General features: G+C 39.1%; 1 protein-coding gene across 10 annotated transcripts in view; it reads right to left on the minus strand.

The window, feature by feature from the left end:
* Positions 1-746: 746 nt before the first annotated feature.
* Positions 747-15496, minus strand: part of tcf4 (transcription factor 4) — a 606468-nt gene continuing 591718 nt past the window's right edge. For 9 of the 10 annotated variants that reach the window (XM_060851162.1, XM_060851233.1, XM_060851285.1 and 6 more), the window contains 5 exons: positions 11124-11259; positions 8682-8832; positions 7565-7797; positions 4464-4606; positions 747-1112 (listed from right to left, as the gene is read on the minus strand). In XM_060851162.1, the coding sequence (XP_060707145.1) occupies positions 4470-4606; positions 7565-7797; positions 8682-8832; positions 11124-11259 (657 nt within the window). In that variant the 3' untranslated portion in view covers positions 747-1112; positions 4464-4469. The remainder of the gene's footprint in view (positions 1113-4463; positions 4607-7564; positions 7798-8681; positions 8833-11123; positions 11260-15496) is intronic. The other variant, XM_060851333.1, reaches the window with a different exon arrangement.

A 15496-nucleotide genomic window follows, 5' to 3' on the forward strand; every position in this document is an offset into this window, starting at 1 on the left:
AGGGCCCTTTGCAGCACCCATATCATATCCTTGGTCGAGATCAGTTAACTAAGCAAAGATTACAGATTGGGCTTGGTTTCTCGGGTGCAGTTCACTGAACACTCCCTTCGCCCACCAAGCCATTGACGTAAGTTTCCACTTACTATCCTAATTACAGAAACCACAAAGCATCCTCCCAAAAGAAGAAACTTAATTTAGTAACAGTGCCATTATGAATTTTGTACCCCAAACTATTCATTTTTCTTGGATTCCACACAACAGCCATGCTGACCACTGCCATTATATCACATTTAAATTCAAAAAAGCTTTCATGTTGATTTTAGTTTCCAATATAAACAATTCTTGCTAAAAGGCAGAGGATGTGACCTATTTTCCATCAAATACTCTATAACTGCAGGAAAATGACAGGAATAAAAATCACAAAAAAAAACACAGGCATCGCAATATACATACGGATTACACCACCAACAGGCCCATTATTCCATCCGTTACTCCCATGCAGACAAAGGAATGGCTAAGCAGTCATCACCTAAGTTACCATTAGGACAGTTGCTGGTTTTTGTGAATACTGGATGTTGACGGGCAGCAAAGCTTCACTCTCTCCAGAGAACAAACACTAGCTGACTAGAACACCAACAAAACAAAATAATGTTAAATTGTATTTTTTTTCCTTTTTTTTATCAGAAGTACACTTTTCATTATTGCAAGGTTACGATTTCAAATAAATATTTTTTTCAACCTACAAATTGATTTTTTTTTAATTTTATTTTTTTACAGAAGTTCAGGCACAAATGCATTTTCCACAGTGTGGAGAAGATTGCCATTCAGTCTCTAGGCTGTACATTAACAGCTTGCAACATACTGCTCAACATTCTGAATGATATGTTTTGAGTTTGTCCCCCAAGTTGTACTTTGCTTGTTGGGAATGCAGTATTCTCTTTTTTCCTTCGCTCATTCTCTCTCGTCTGTGATTCATTTTCGTGACTGCTTTTAATATGTCTCCATTTTACAAAAAAAGGGGAGTGGGCAGAGTGTTTACATTTTTGTAAGATAATACAGTTGTCAAGGAAAATGGTCTCTCACTTATTTTTTGTTGATCTGGCACCATGGGCCTACAGAGAGAAAAAAAAGAGAAAAACAGATTAATCGATTAAATCTATATTCTACATTATTTTCCTACTTCATTTTGCCTCTCCTCTGAGGGTGGACTCAATTTCAGTACTTTAGATTAGAGTGGTGTTGGAAAAGCACAACAGGTCAGGCAGTATTCGAGGAGCAGGAAAATCGACATTTTGGGGAAAAGCCCTTCATCAGGAATAGGTATTCTTGGTGAAGGGCTTTTGCCCAAAACGTCAAATTTTCCTGTTCCTCGGATGCTGCCTGACCTGCTGTGCTTTTCCAGCACCACTCGGATCTAAACTCTGGTTTCCGGCATCTACAGTCCTCACTTTTGCCTGGTTAATTTCAGTACTTGTCCAAATATCCATTCTTGGCGTGATTGTTGAAGGCTACTTAACTCTGGTGAATACTGTTATTGAGTCTCATCTTAATTCAACGTTTACTGACATTCGGTTTTTCAAACAGGAGAACAGAATCGTGAATGAATAGCATTCATAATAACTGCGGTGAAAATTTCCTCCACATTAGCTTCAGGCACTACAACTAATTCAAACACACACATCATCATCACATTTAACAAACTAGCTTGGAAGAAACTACAGAGTTCCAAGGCTCTCTGTTTTATATACCACCTCTCCTATGTAGTGTCTGTGCGATGAAATGATTAGTTGATTGCTCTGTTTGGATCATTTAGTTTTAAGATCCTTGGATTATTTTTCTTCTTCAAATATCCTTCACTAAAGGAATAGAATTGTTCCTAATCATATGAAAACAGTACATCTTGGATTAAATGTAGAGAGCTAAAAACATGAATACAGATAGGATGAGTCAAATGACTTGCTTCTGTAATGCTCTACAATTCAAAAGTGTCCAGGGCGAGGCAGGAGTCAGCAGCTTGCTCTCCTACTCCTCATTCCTTTCTCCCCCCAAGTGATGTGCCTTATGTCTGCTGTGTGATTTCCCTTGGTCTTGATGGAGGGTCAGATTTCAGGGTTGAGCTGACTTCAGAGACCTTTAAAAATGGTTGGTGGGACAGGAAGTGGACATCATCCTCCGATTCACATCGGATTTCACTTTTGCTGGCCCGGGTGGTGGAACTCGGTGAAGTCAACACAGGGAGTAAGGACCCTAAACTCAGCAAGGCTATTTGAAATTAATGTTAAGATTAAACAAGCCTCATTTTTCCATTTTCAATTACCTTAACCCATGGCGGCTGGAGTCATGGATTAGTGTAGATATAAATACCCTTGAAGATCACATTAGGTCTGTTTGGTGATATGAATTAAAAATTTTGAAATATCCAACCCTTTAAACTGAAAAGAAACAAGCTGAAGCTGTCACTTATTGCAAAATAAACACCCTCTCCTAGACTGCATTAATTGACAGGCGCTCTGGCGTACCATCTGTACTTGTAGTTTTAGAAGCATTCATTGTTAATATTTCTCAAGGGCTGTTATTACAGCTCAGCTCATTATGGCTGCTTGGCTGACGTTCAACATCTGAAAAGCACTTATCTACAATCTCCCGGGTTAGGGGTAGAGAGAGGAGTTCCCACTTTGATTGACAGTTCAAAGAGGCTATGATAGGTTTAGCTGTTTTTTATATGCTCACTGCATAGAAATTTTTGGTTTAATAGCCAGTTGAAAACTTGAAGGGATTTAAAATCTTTGAATGGGTTTCACAGATGGAGGTTTTACTCAGTATCAAGTCTGCATGAATGAGAAGATTACTAGATTGTTAGAAGTTTAACTAGTTTTCATCTCTTCTGAGAAATGTCCACAGTGGATACCGGGTGAGTGGTTATGGAGATGACACAGGAAATATGAGTTGGTTTGGATAGCAAATAAGGACCAAGTGAGAGGCTGAGTGTGTCTGGGTGGTGAGGACCAGAGATCCTGATAGCTTTGAAAATCATTGGGACAATATCACGGATAAATGATGCAGGCCTTCTAACTGGCCTAACCATGGATGTCTCCAACCTGTTTCTGGGGAGGGTGGGTGCACTCTAACCTGTCACCATGCCCCTGGAGCAAAAGTTCAGTGTAATGGGGCCCTTTAAGCAGAGGTGGATCTGCCTCATCAAGAAATTTCTTGACTCAAACCACTTGCTGTGAAAGCAAAAATCTTGCCCTACGAATTGAACCTTGAATTGGGACAGGTTTCGTGCTTCCACCACTAGCCACATGTAACTGTGACACTATTCTCTGAAACTACCTTTGGAATTAAGCAAGATTGTAATATTTTATTAGAAAGCTGACCTACTTTGTGTTATATTTCATCACTGTTCCATCACACTTATACTTTGTATTCCAATCAAGTGATCAATATGACCGTCCACAAAATGAAACAGATCTGACTCCACTGCTGTATTTAGTTATAAAAATAGCGCAATGTTAAAGGCTCCAATTATAATTTTGGGGAATTCTGATCTTCCAGATATTGATTAGGGTAATAGGATCTATTTGTCCATATTATACTGGAGATGTACAGCACGGAAACAGACCCTTCAGTCCAACTTGTCCAGGTTGACCAGATATCCTCAACTAATCTAGCTCCCATGTGTCAGAACAAGGTTATATCCCTCTAAACCCTTCCTATTCATATACCCATTCAGATGCCTTTTAAATGTTGCAACTGTTTCAGCCTCCACCACTTCCTCTGGCAGCTCATTCCATACACACACCTCCCTCTGAGAGAAAACAAATTGCCCCTAAGGCCTCTTTTAAATCTTTCCACTCTCACCTTCAACCTATGCCCTCCAATTCATATGGTCACCCCTCAGCCTCTGATGCTGCAGGGATAATAGAACATTTGAAAAAAAACATAAACAACAGATGAGGAAAGGAGAAGGTCCTGGCTATGGAGGATGAAGGAAACAAGTAACGTGAGAAGTGAGAAAATGCTTGCATTTCAGTAATCATAGAGCTGCTAATTTTGAGATTGAAATTAAAAGCTGATCAACATTAAACAGATTCCAAAAGAGGATTTTGAGGTGACATGAAAGTAATGAAATGGGAGAAACTACTTCTAGGGAGGGTTTTGGAGGGGAACACTGTGTCTTATCTCCATATTTTACAACATCAAAAGGGTAATTTGAATCAGCATGAACGCAAAGGAGTCTTGGAAAACACTCGTGAGATTGAGTGGTTGTGTAAAAGTTTCAAGTGTGTAAGGATGCAGCAGAAAACAGGGTCAGACAGTTTTCCCTCATATTTACTGATAGAACTAAAAATTGACATTATACAAAGTGGGATGTCTATGCTGCGTGATGTTATTTGAGATAATTTTTAAATATGACTATCATCGTTTCACAAAGCAGCTGAAGTTAGCATGATTTCAATTACCTCTTTTCACATTGGGCCCATTTGGTTGGATGTGTCTCCCATATTCGGGTGGACTCCTGCAAGGGAGAGTGGCGGTGGATCTGTTGACACTTTTTCCTCCTCTCTTCTTTTCAGACAAGCTGCTTTAGGATTCAGGTTCCTCTCTTCATGAGAAAGAAAATGTTCAATGTGACTATAATGTATTTAAAATGGATAGATTTGCAGGGGTATGGGGAAAAGGCAGGGCAGGATAACTGACTGAATAGCTCGTTCAAAGAGCCAGCATAGAAATGAAGGCTGAATGGCCTTCTTCTGTGCTTAATGATTCATGATCTACTCTGCTTTAAATAAATGGAGATAGAATTATGATACAGAATTTCTCCAAGGATTTTGTGATAGATATAGAGGGAGATTGGGAAAGCTCCTGTAAGAGCTACACCCATAACTACAAAGGCTAACTTTAAAATTCAGCAAAGATGTCAAGCCTGGCTCAATTTACAGGGTTTAAACTGGAGTTGAGGAACCTAAAAGACATTAGCCAGGCCACTAATTTACTGTTGATAAATAAGTCAATTTTGTGGCGTGATTCTAAACAATTTCAGCAATGGCACAGTTGGGCACAACCCTGCTTTTGAGTCAGAAGGTTGACAATCAAGATTCACTCGAGCAACTTGAACAGAAAAATCAAGGCCAACACTCAAATACGTTGCTGAGGAGGGAACACTACACTGTCAGATACCATCTTTTGGATGAGACATTAAACCAATGTACTATCGCATCTTGCAAGAGGAAATAAAAGATTCCGTGGATTTATTTTAAGTGGGAATATGCCAATAATTGTTGGTGTCTTAGCCAATTTTTAACCCTCAATCAACATCACAAAACAGATTATCTAGTCATTATCACACTGCTGTATGTGGAACTTTGCTGTATACAAATTAGTTACCACATTTCTTGAATCATTAACTTCAAAAGTACATTGTTGTATGTAAGGCACACTGGGATGTCCCAAGATTGTGACAGTGCCATATAAATGCAAGTCTTCCTTTTCCTGTCTTTCCTTTACAATTTGATCCATCAGTTTATATTGACAGAATGAATTAAACTCCATGCAAATTTAGGGAGCTTTTAATGTCTTCATTGGTGGTTTGGACGGATTTCTGTGAAATATGCAAAAAAAGGAGCCTTGCCCTTCAGGCATATAGAGCCACTAGAGGGAGTACCAACTGTATAGGATTCAGCTTTCTAAACGTAAAGCAGATTAAAACGTATGGTGTTGTGGGAAACGTATCGAATCCTTATCAGAACATCTGACCAAATAAAGCCAAATGAAGAACAAAAGTAATTCACATGATAACTTTCAACACACTATTCAGGACTGCAATTGTAAAAGCGATGGGAACTTGTTATTACTGATTTATTTTATTCCTGTATCCTAAAATACAGTAAAATTATTAACCAGCTCTATAGGAAATCATTTTCGCTTGATGCATATTTTTCTTATTTAAATATGTTTCCTTTTAAAGTGGAAAATCCATGTTGTCTCCCAATATGTAGGCTTGTATGCTTTTCTGTCCTCGTGGGATAATTAGAAAATGATGCGAGTCTTCATGAAAGAACGACCATTCTTTAAAGGATATGAAATCATGGGAAACCTAACAAAATTAGTTTCAATGAAATTGTCAAAACTTTGGTAAATGTTATGTTCAGAGATTGAATGTGAAATAAGAGCATGCCATTTGATCCATTCTATTTTTTTTTAACAGCTCATGTACAATCCATCATTTGTGGATATTTCATCAATTTAATCTCTAGATACGAAGCTCCCACTCCAAAAAAAGTTATTTATTCTACTTCAAATATAAGTGCTGTCTACAAAATTCAGGACATTTCCAACTGAATGATAAGTTGTTCCTCCAGTTATTTTGAAACATCAGTGAAACTGAAGTCTGAGCTTGGTGTTGCATGTGATGGAAGTCTTAAGTTATCTAATAGGTCTAGTTAATGCAAACATTCACACCCCATGATTTAACTCCATTATGTTGGCTGCTATTAGGTTAACAGCCTGCCTCTATGTTAAGAGGATATGGCTTCAATCTTTATTCCAAGATTTGAGCAAGTAATTGAAGCTGGTATTTCAGCACAGTGCTTCGGAAGTGCTACACTCTCAGAAGAGCAGTTGAGAAGCCTGGCCTCCAAAGTGGATATAAAATAATTCCACGACGTTTATACAAATGAACAGAGAATTGATTCTCACCATCGTCCCAGAGAGAGAGATGACTGGTGGTGAATTTAACCCAAGGAGGCCCACGACCCAGGTGAGGGGCTAGGTTGACAAGGCAGGAATTCATGGTAACCTCAGCCAGTGTGGGAATTAAACCCGTGCTGTGAGCATCAATCTACATTGCAAACCTGCCATCCGGCCAACTGAACTAACCGAACCCCAGTACAATAGTTAGCCTTCAAATCACATCATTAAAATAGCTCAGGTCAAGGCCGTACCGTGTGCAAGCTGAATGTCATATTTACGTGTATTACAACAATACTTGGCTGTGAAGTGTTTAGGGACATCTTGAGGTTGTGAATGGCACTATATGATGTGAGTTTAATATAAACATCTCTGTCTAGTCACAACAGCAGATGACTGTCATCAAAATTAGAGTGGTGCTGGAAAAACACAGCAGGTCAGGCAGCAGCCAAGGAGCAGGAAACATCGACATTTCGGGCAGGAGCCCTTCATCATTCCTGATGAAGGGCTCCTGCCTGAAACGTTGATTTTCCTGCTCCTCAGATGCTGGCTGACCTGCTGTGCTTTCCCAGCACACTCTAATGTTGACTCTGACCTTCAGTATCTGCAGTCCTCACTTTTGCCTAGCAGATGATTGTGCAAGAGTGAAGTGTACCATCATTTCAGTTTATACACATTATTACCACCTTTGCTGCCACCATTCCTGGTCAAAGACAGATTTTTTTTTTAAGTAACTTGACTGTAACTGCTTGTGATGAGAAATCTAGTTTGGATTTCAAATTTCGTGCACGTGTTGGAAAGAAAATGGAGTGGTGTGTTAAAGAGGGTAACTGGGGAACAAAATTTGGCTGAAGAGTTTTGCGTTTTGACTGACCTCGGACTTGCTGTTCCAGGCTCAAAATAACAGCAACTGCCTGGTGAAGAATCAAAAGCTTTGTCTGTGGCTTGTCACTCTTCAGGTGGAGCTGCACCATACGGCCGAGTTCCTTAAATGCTTCATTAATGTCACGCACACGCAGACGCTCACGCGCATTGTTGGCCATTCTTCTTTCTCGCTCACGTTCAGCCTTCTGTTCAGGAGAAAGATCTTCATCATCGTTATTATTGCTGAGGAAGGAAACAAAGAACATTTTGTATAAACACTTAGAAAATTAACTAAAAATAAACACAGGTACTTGCAACATATACTCTAGCAGCACAATACCTAACATCTTCCGCATTTCACATATTTAGAAGAATAACTATATTGCCAGATTGGCCCAGATTTAAAGTCTTGTTCATGGGATGTAAATTAGCCAAACAAAAATGATGTTTACAAAATTCAGAATATTTTCAACTTGAATGATAAATTATTCTGAAATAATTGAAAGACTATAAATAAAAATGAAGTTGGAGTTTTATGTTTTTAATTATAGAAATCTTAAGTTATCTAATGGGACTAGTTAGTTCAAATAATTAAGCTCGCTGTACTGATAATTTCAAAAATTATTTTACTTAATTTGTTCATGAAACGGGAGCTTCATTGGCAAGGCAGGCACCATTCCGAAATGCCCTCTACGTGCATAGGCAAGAATAAAGGGCAGCTAAGTGTTAACCTCACTTTGGATCTGTGTCACATGTAAGCCAGAGTGGGCAAGGATGATGGACATTAATGAACCAGAAGAGCTTTTACAGCAATGGATGATAGTTTCCAACAAAAGCTAACGTTTAACCAAAACTAAGTTTACATTCCAGGTTTATTGATTGATTTTAAATATTACCATGATGGGACTTGAACCCATGACCCTAGAGTGTTAGCCTGAACTTCTGGTTTACTAGTTCGGAGATATGACCAGTAGATCACCTCTCCTCAAATTTGTGGGAAAGGAGAAATCCTTTAAAATTGTGGCGAAGTCCAATCAAATAGTGGAGGCTGAGGACAACTAAGCTGAACCACAGCGCTATAATACAAACCCTATGCTCAACCCATTAATTGTCATCTAGATCTAGACCTATTTAATATCTTGATATCCTTCTTGTCCTCATCCCCCTTCTTGTCATCTGTAGATTTTGAATCCTGTAGATTCTCATCTGGCTCCTCTTCTGATTTTATCTCTGAGCTGACTGATGACACGCTCTGTCCTTGGAGACCACTGGAAAGAGCTGGAAGGTGAACATAACATGTGATCAGCATTAATTATGGGAAATATTACTTTTAGTACCATCATTGTCACACTTTAAAAAAACAATCACAGTTTAAAATATATCATACTAACAAAAAACTTAATTGATTTGAAGTTGCAGTTTGTGAACTACAATATAGGCAAATTAAAGTTTGCAATTATAAAGTTCCATAGAGATAAATATATTTACAGTAAATCGGATATGCACGGAAACATTTATCCTTAAGAAAGATACATTAACATTTGCCTGTACTTGTGTTTTTGTTTTTGCCGCTATTTACTTATTATTTACTATCTATGCTACTCAACTCTGTCATCTGCCTGTATTGCTCGCAAGATAAAGCTTTCCACTGTGCCGAGGTACACGTGACAAGAAATTCAATTCAATTCTCAACATTGGGAAAACTCTATGGCATTCCCTCTGAGGACAAAATGTATCAGAAAGTCAAATTATGAGGACACAGTTGATAAACTGGGCTGGCTTTCCCAGGAGAGGTAAACTGATTGAGATATTCAAAGTGTTAAAAAGAGTTGATTATGTAGATACAAGAAATAACTTTCTATGACTCTTTATAATTAAAGCTAGGTCTTTTAGGAATTAAACCAGGAAGAATTTTCTGACACAAAGCATAATCGAAGTCTAATCTCTCCTCAAAAAACTGTCAATGACTATTTTGTTGCAGCTTTCACACCTGAGATAGAGATTCTTACTAGACAAGGATGTTGAAGAATATGGAACGGTGAGTAAATGGTGTTGAGGTGCAGGTCCATCCACAGCCACTGAATGGCAGAAAAGACCCGATGGATCAAAACTGTTTGTAACATGGCAAATATGTGATTGAGGATGTTCTTGGGAGTGCTCACACTGCTCAAGTTAGTAAATTGAAGTGAAATCAGCTCTAAAACAGTTGCAGTCTTTTTATGAAAGAAGACTTGCAAATGACTGATTTGGAATAATGTATTTAGAGATAGGCGGCAGGAAGAACAAGAACTGAGAGCGTGTTGCTGAAAAAGCACAGCATCCGAGGAGCAGGAGAGTTGATATTTCGGGCAAAAGCCCTTCGTCGCTCCTGATGAAGGGCTTTTGCTGAAATGTTAATTCTCCTGCTCCTTGGATTCTGCTGGACCTGCTGTGTTTTTCCAGCACCACAGTCTTGACTCTAATCTTCAGCATATGCAGTCCTCACTTTCGTCAAGAACCTGAAGAATGGCTGGTTGGCTGAAGGATCTTTTTGTCAGCAATACCAGGAAATGTCACTGCAAGTCATCTCAGGTTTTGCTGAAAGTCATTTGTAATAAATGGGAACAGCCTAATTCTGAAACAAATTCCACAAAATATATCATTAACAAGCACACAACTGAGTATCAATAAAATATAGCAAATAAGAGTTAAAATGAGTTACACTACTTATCTTTTAAAAACAAAATCCTCCCAAGAAACTCTTAATTACAGTTTCAAGCTGTGTTCAATGGTAAGCTATAAGGAAACAGTAACTTTGCAGCATGATGGCGGCAGAGTCGCAGCACAGTGTGGAGGCTTCTGCTCAGGCCTTGTTTACTTTTGTTTTTTTTTCACTCTACCTGGTGTGAAGTGCAAGTTGTGTAGCGCAGGGAGGGCGAGCCCAAAGAGAGAGGTCCCCAGCACTGATGACACTCATCCCAGGAGATGGTAAGACCAGGAAATTTCAGCCTGAGGCAGCTCGCAGGGACAGTGAGCACAGGTAGCCTGGGCTGGGGAGCAGGAGCAAGAACAGGGTCTCTGTGGCGATGGGAGCAAGAACAGAGTTCCTGTGGCAGAGGGAGCAGGGACAGGCATCCTGTGATGGCGGTGGGGAGCAAGAACAGGGTTCCCTTTGTGGGGGGAGCAGGAACAGGATTCCCATGGCAAAGGAAGCAGGATAAGGTTTCCCGTGGTGGTGGTGGTGAGAGCAGGAACAGGGTTCCTGTGGCAGCGTGAGCAGCTATAACATCTCACCTGCAGCTATCTTATTTGGGTTGTCTGGAAAACTATAACATCAGTTATAGAAATCATAATGGTTGATAAGTGATGGCCCCAAGCAATGTAAAAAAAAAACCTCACCATTATTTAGTCATCAGCCATAATGTAACATTTAGTAACATTTTTAGCACCTTACTAACAAAGGCCTATTGATGCTGGCCTAATACTTTAACTCTGAGCAATTATTTTCAACAAGCTTTGATTTGTGGACTGGTAAAGGTTGCCTACATTTAAACTGCACTTAGGTAATGTTGGAATCTGCCAACATTTACCTCTGTATGGGTCCTGGGACTGGTTTATATCAGGAGATGTAGCTGACTGCACTGGAAGCTGTGGAACTGGCACTTGGTTTGACACAATTGGATGGCTGCCTCGGAGGCCAACACCTTCTTCACGATGAGCTCCCACCTAGAATTTGAAACACACAAAAAGAAAACACATCATTCTGCAGCTGTTGCCAACAAAAATCGAGTTACTGAGCGACATTTCTCTTCAATAACTTAATGAAAAGTACAAGCTTCCATACAAACAGAGTAAGATGCCAAAACCTGGCTTGTGTCAAGGGCCAGATTTCTTCAGATGGCTTGCGAATGAAATAGTGAAAAGTTTAAAATTTGTTTTATTCCTAACTTACTTTCCTTCTGTGCTGAAGACACTGGGTTACAGTTGTGTAGACAGTTGACCTCCTACAAAATGACCATCCCTAAAAATGAGCAAGTTCATTTAACTCATAACAGCTGGGCACAATAATGCTTTCATTTGATGTTCATGCACTTTCCACTAAAGTAGTGATTGAGAAAGGAAGTGGTAGCAAGCTAGTTTGATTCACTTTCCAACTTCAAGATATCTTTACAAACAGATAAATTAAGAGCAGGAATAGGCAACGAGTTGCTGCTCATTCAGTTAATACGATTATAGTCTTCCTGATGACTGCAAATTTTAGCTATCCCACTAACTTTTTGCTCCCTTGCTCATCCAGGATCTGTCTCTGCACTAAAAATGTTCGAAGATTCTGCTCCCACTGCCTTTTGAGGAATTCAAAAGGGTAATTACACTTTATGAGAGAAAAGATTTTAGTTCACTCTAAAATGGGCAGGCTATTTGTTTTGAAACAGTGACCCCTAGTGCTAGATTCTCCCAAAAGTAGAAGCAACCTTTCTATATGCAACCCATCAGGAGCCTTTAGGAATTTATATTTCAATCATGATTCTTATTCTTCTCAACTGCACGGAATAGAAGCCTACTCTACCTAACTAGCCCTAATAAAAAATCCATTGGCTCCAGATATTAGTGAAATAAATTTCTATAAATTGCTTCCACCGTACTTACAACCTTCCTTAAATACGACGACCAACACTATACACAGTACTCCAGATGTGGTCCTGTCAAGGCCATTTGTAATTAACGCAATTCATTCTTAAGACACGGTGGCTCACAGCACCAGGGACCTGGGCCCAATTCTTGGGCGACTGTGTGGAGTTTATACATTCTCCTTGTGTCTGTGTGGGTTTACTCTGAGTGCTCTAGGTTCCTCCCACAGTCCAAAGATGTGCAGGTTAGGTGAATTGGCCATGCTAAATTGCCTGTGGTGTTCAGGGATGTGCAGATTAGGTGGCCAGAGGAAATGCAGGGTTGTGGGGATGGGGTGGGATGCTCTTTAAAGGATCAGTGTAGACTCGATGGACTGAATGGTCTGCTTCCACATTAGGGAATCTATGAGGATTCTACTTTTATACTCAAATGCCCCCAAAGTAAATAATAACATTCTACTAGTATTCCTTAATGTTTCATAGAAGATCAAGAGTAAGGGTGGAAGGATGCTTTTTGAAACGGAGACCTGTAAGTGGCAGAGTTCCACAGGGATCAGTGCTGGGTTCCTTGCTGTTTGTAATATATATATGTAAATAATCTGGAGGAAAATGTAGGTGGTCTGATTAGTAACTTTGCAGATTACACCAAAATTGGTGGAGTTGCAGACAGTGAGGAGGATTGTCAAAGGATAAAGTGGGAATATACATTGATTGCAGAAGTGGGCAAAAAATGGCAGATAGAGTTTAATCTGGACAAATGCGAAGTGATGCAATTGGAAGATCAATTCAGGTGTGAACCATACAATATATGGCAGAACCCTTGGGAGCATTGACATATAGAGGGATCTGGACGTACAGGTCCACAGAGGCCTGAAAGTGGCAACACAAATGAACAAGGTGGTCAAGACGGCATGCAGCATGCTTGTCTTCATTGGCAGGGGCATCAAATGTATAAGTTGGCAAGTTATGCTAAAGCTGTACAAAACGTTAGTGAGGCCATATCTGGAATTTTGCGTGGAGTTCTGATCGCCACACTACAGGACCATACATGCTTTGGAGAAGGTGCAGAGAAAGTTTAACAAGATGTTGCCTGATCTGGAGTCTTTTAGGTAGAGGTATGAGGAGAAGTTGGATAAACTCAGATTGTTTTTGATGGAAAGGTGATGCCCGAGACATGGCCTCTTAGAGGTCAACAAAATTATGAGAGGCAGAGATGGTCAGAGGCTTTTGCCCAGGGTGGAAAAGTCAACTACGAGACTGCACAGGTTCAAAATGAGATGGGGAAGTTGAGAGGATAAGTGGAAGGAAACTTTTTCACGTGGAGGCTGCTGGGTGCCTGGAATGTACTGCCAGTAGAGGTGATGGAAACATGCAGTTTGGCAACATTTAAGGCATATCTTGATAGACACATGAACGGGAGGCACACAGACACCACATATGGGTAAATAAGTAGCAAGTCTAAATTAAGATTAAAAATTAAAAATTGGCGCAAGCTTGGTGGGCTGAAGGGTCCTGTTCCTGTGCTGTTGGTCCTTTGTTATACTACATACTAACATTTCAGTTCATGTAATCAGACACTCCGATCCCTCTGCATCTCCGCTCTGTAATTATTTAGCATTTAAAACTCTTTCTACTTCCCTGCAATTCACTCGACACCATACTTCTAGACACCAGCCTGTATGGTTTAAAGATAATTAAGTGTAAAATTAAAACAAAATTAGAATTTTAGAAAGCAATTAAAAACTCTTGCTCACCCAACTCTCAGTTCAAAGTCACACTGAGTGGGACCCAAGGTTCAATATTGCAAAGTGTCAAAAATACACTACAGAGAAAGTTTCTACTAAAATGTCAATTATTATTCAAAATAACAGGTTTAACCAATTTAGTGGCCTTCACTACTAGGAAGTATGACATTGTGTTAAATTACAATAGAGATAAGCCTTTGCAATGTGAACAGTACAACTGATTACTGATCAAGATACATGGGGAACTGTTACATCATTTACCTGTTTTCTCTGGTAATTCTTTTAAAATGACCTTTCTTGAAATAGCTGCGCTTTAACCAAGTATATTCTTTTACTTTGATGTCACATCAATTCAGTAATTCTATACTGACGTAGGCTAAATAAAAAAAAACTTCCCATATTGCTAACCACACAGGTGAACACCACGTCAATAATGTGTTTTAAAGGATTTCAAAAGTGATCTGATCTTTCAACCTATTGAAGATCAAAGACAGAAAGTGCAGGAAATCTTCAGTAAATCATACATCATGTCTGGGGAAAGAAACAAAAATTAATATTTCAGATCGATGACCTTTCACTAAAAGTTGTTTCTCCCTCTTCTGATAGTTGTGTATTTCCAGCCTTCTTTTCTTTCATTTCTACAAATTTCACACTTCTACAATTTATTTTTATTAAGATCAGACTGGGCAAGACTTTTGGGTAAATACTAGACAAATCAATGATCACTGTGATTGTACATCCTCAGATTTACACCAGATTTCATGGTTCATGCCATTTACCAGCTTACTGCCAACTGCCATGCTCCATATTGATAAATTACTGCAGATATCATTGCTGACATGTTAGAATACCCAGCTTTGGTCCTCTAGCTTAAATAACTTGCTTAAACCAGTTCATGTTTTTTATCTTTATTTTGTAAGATGATTTTATAAGTCCTGTAACTACAGTGATGTATTCAAGAAAAGTGAGTGTTGTTGTAAAGTCTATGTCAGCCTGGTATTAAAATATACTTTATTTAAAATGTTATAATGAAATATCCAACTGAGCTGAGCCATGATACTAATCATTGTGACTGTCATGGTAATACCATTTATCTGAATAACCTTAGCTCAGCTAATAATTATGTCACTCTTCGATTAATTCTGCTTCAATTGCCACAACAGCCATACTTTCATCTAAACTGGGTGTAAATCTTGAGTGCTCAACCCACAGACATTTGCTTCTGCCTTCACTTTCTATATAATGAGTCACATATCACCTTTTCTTTAAAATATCTCTTCAAAGAACACTTTCATTTTGAACTTGCTTACATGTCCTTTAATAAGGCTGGTGTATTCCAATATTATCTTTTAAAAATTAATTGTCCTTCCCTAGTGGTTTGGTTAGGCAACTGTTTTACACTGTATCGAGCAGGAGGGTCACTGTTTCAGTTCCCATTCTGTTCTGTTTGGTGCTCATGGTAAATAATGGTAGAAGCATTATCGGTACCTTCAATATCCTTGGACTAGAGAAAAAAGGATTTATAGAGGTGAGTTCTTATTTTTGATTACATTTTCTGACGAGATCTAGAATTATGTGTCTGCAGGTGTC

The sequence above is a fragment of the Hemiscyllium ocellatum genome, chromosome 1 (assembly GCF_020745735.1).
Source record: "Hemiscyllium ocellatum isolate sHemOce1 chromosome 1, sHemOce1.pat.X.cur, whole genome shotgun sequence".
NCBI lineage: Eukaryota > Metazoa > Chordata > Chondrichthyes > Orectolobiformes > Hemiscylliidae > Hemiscyllium > Hemiscyllium ocellatum.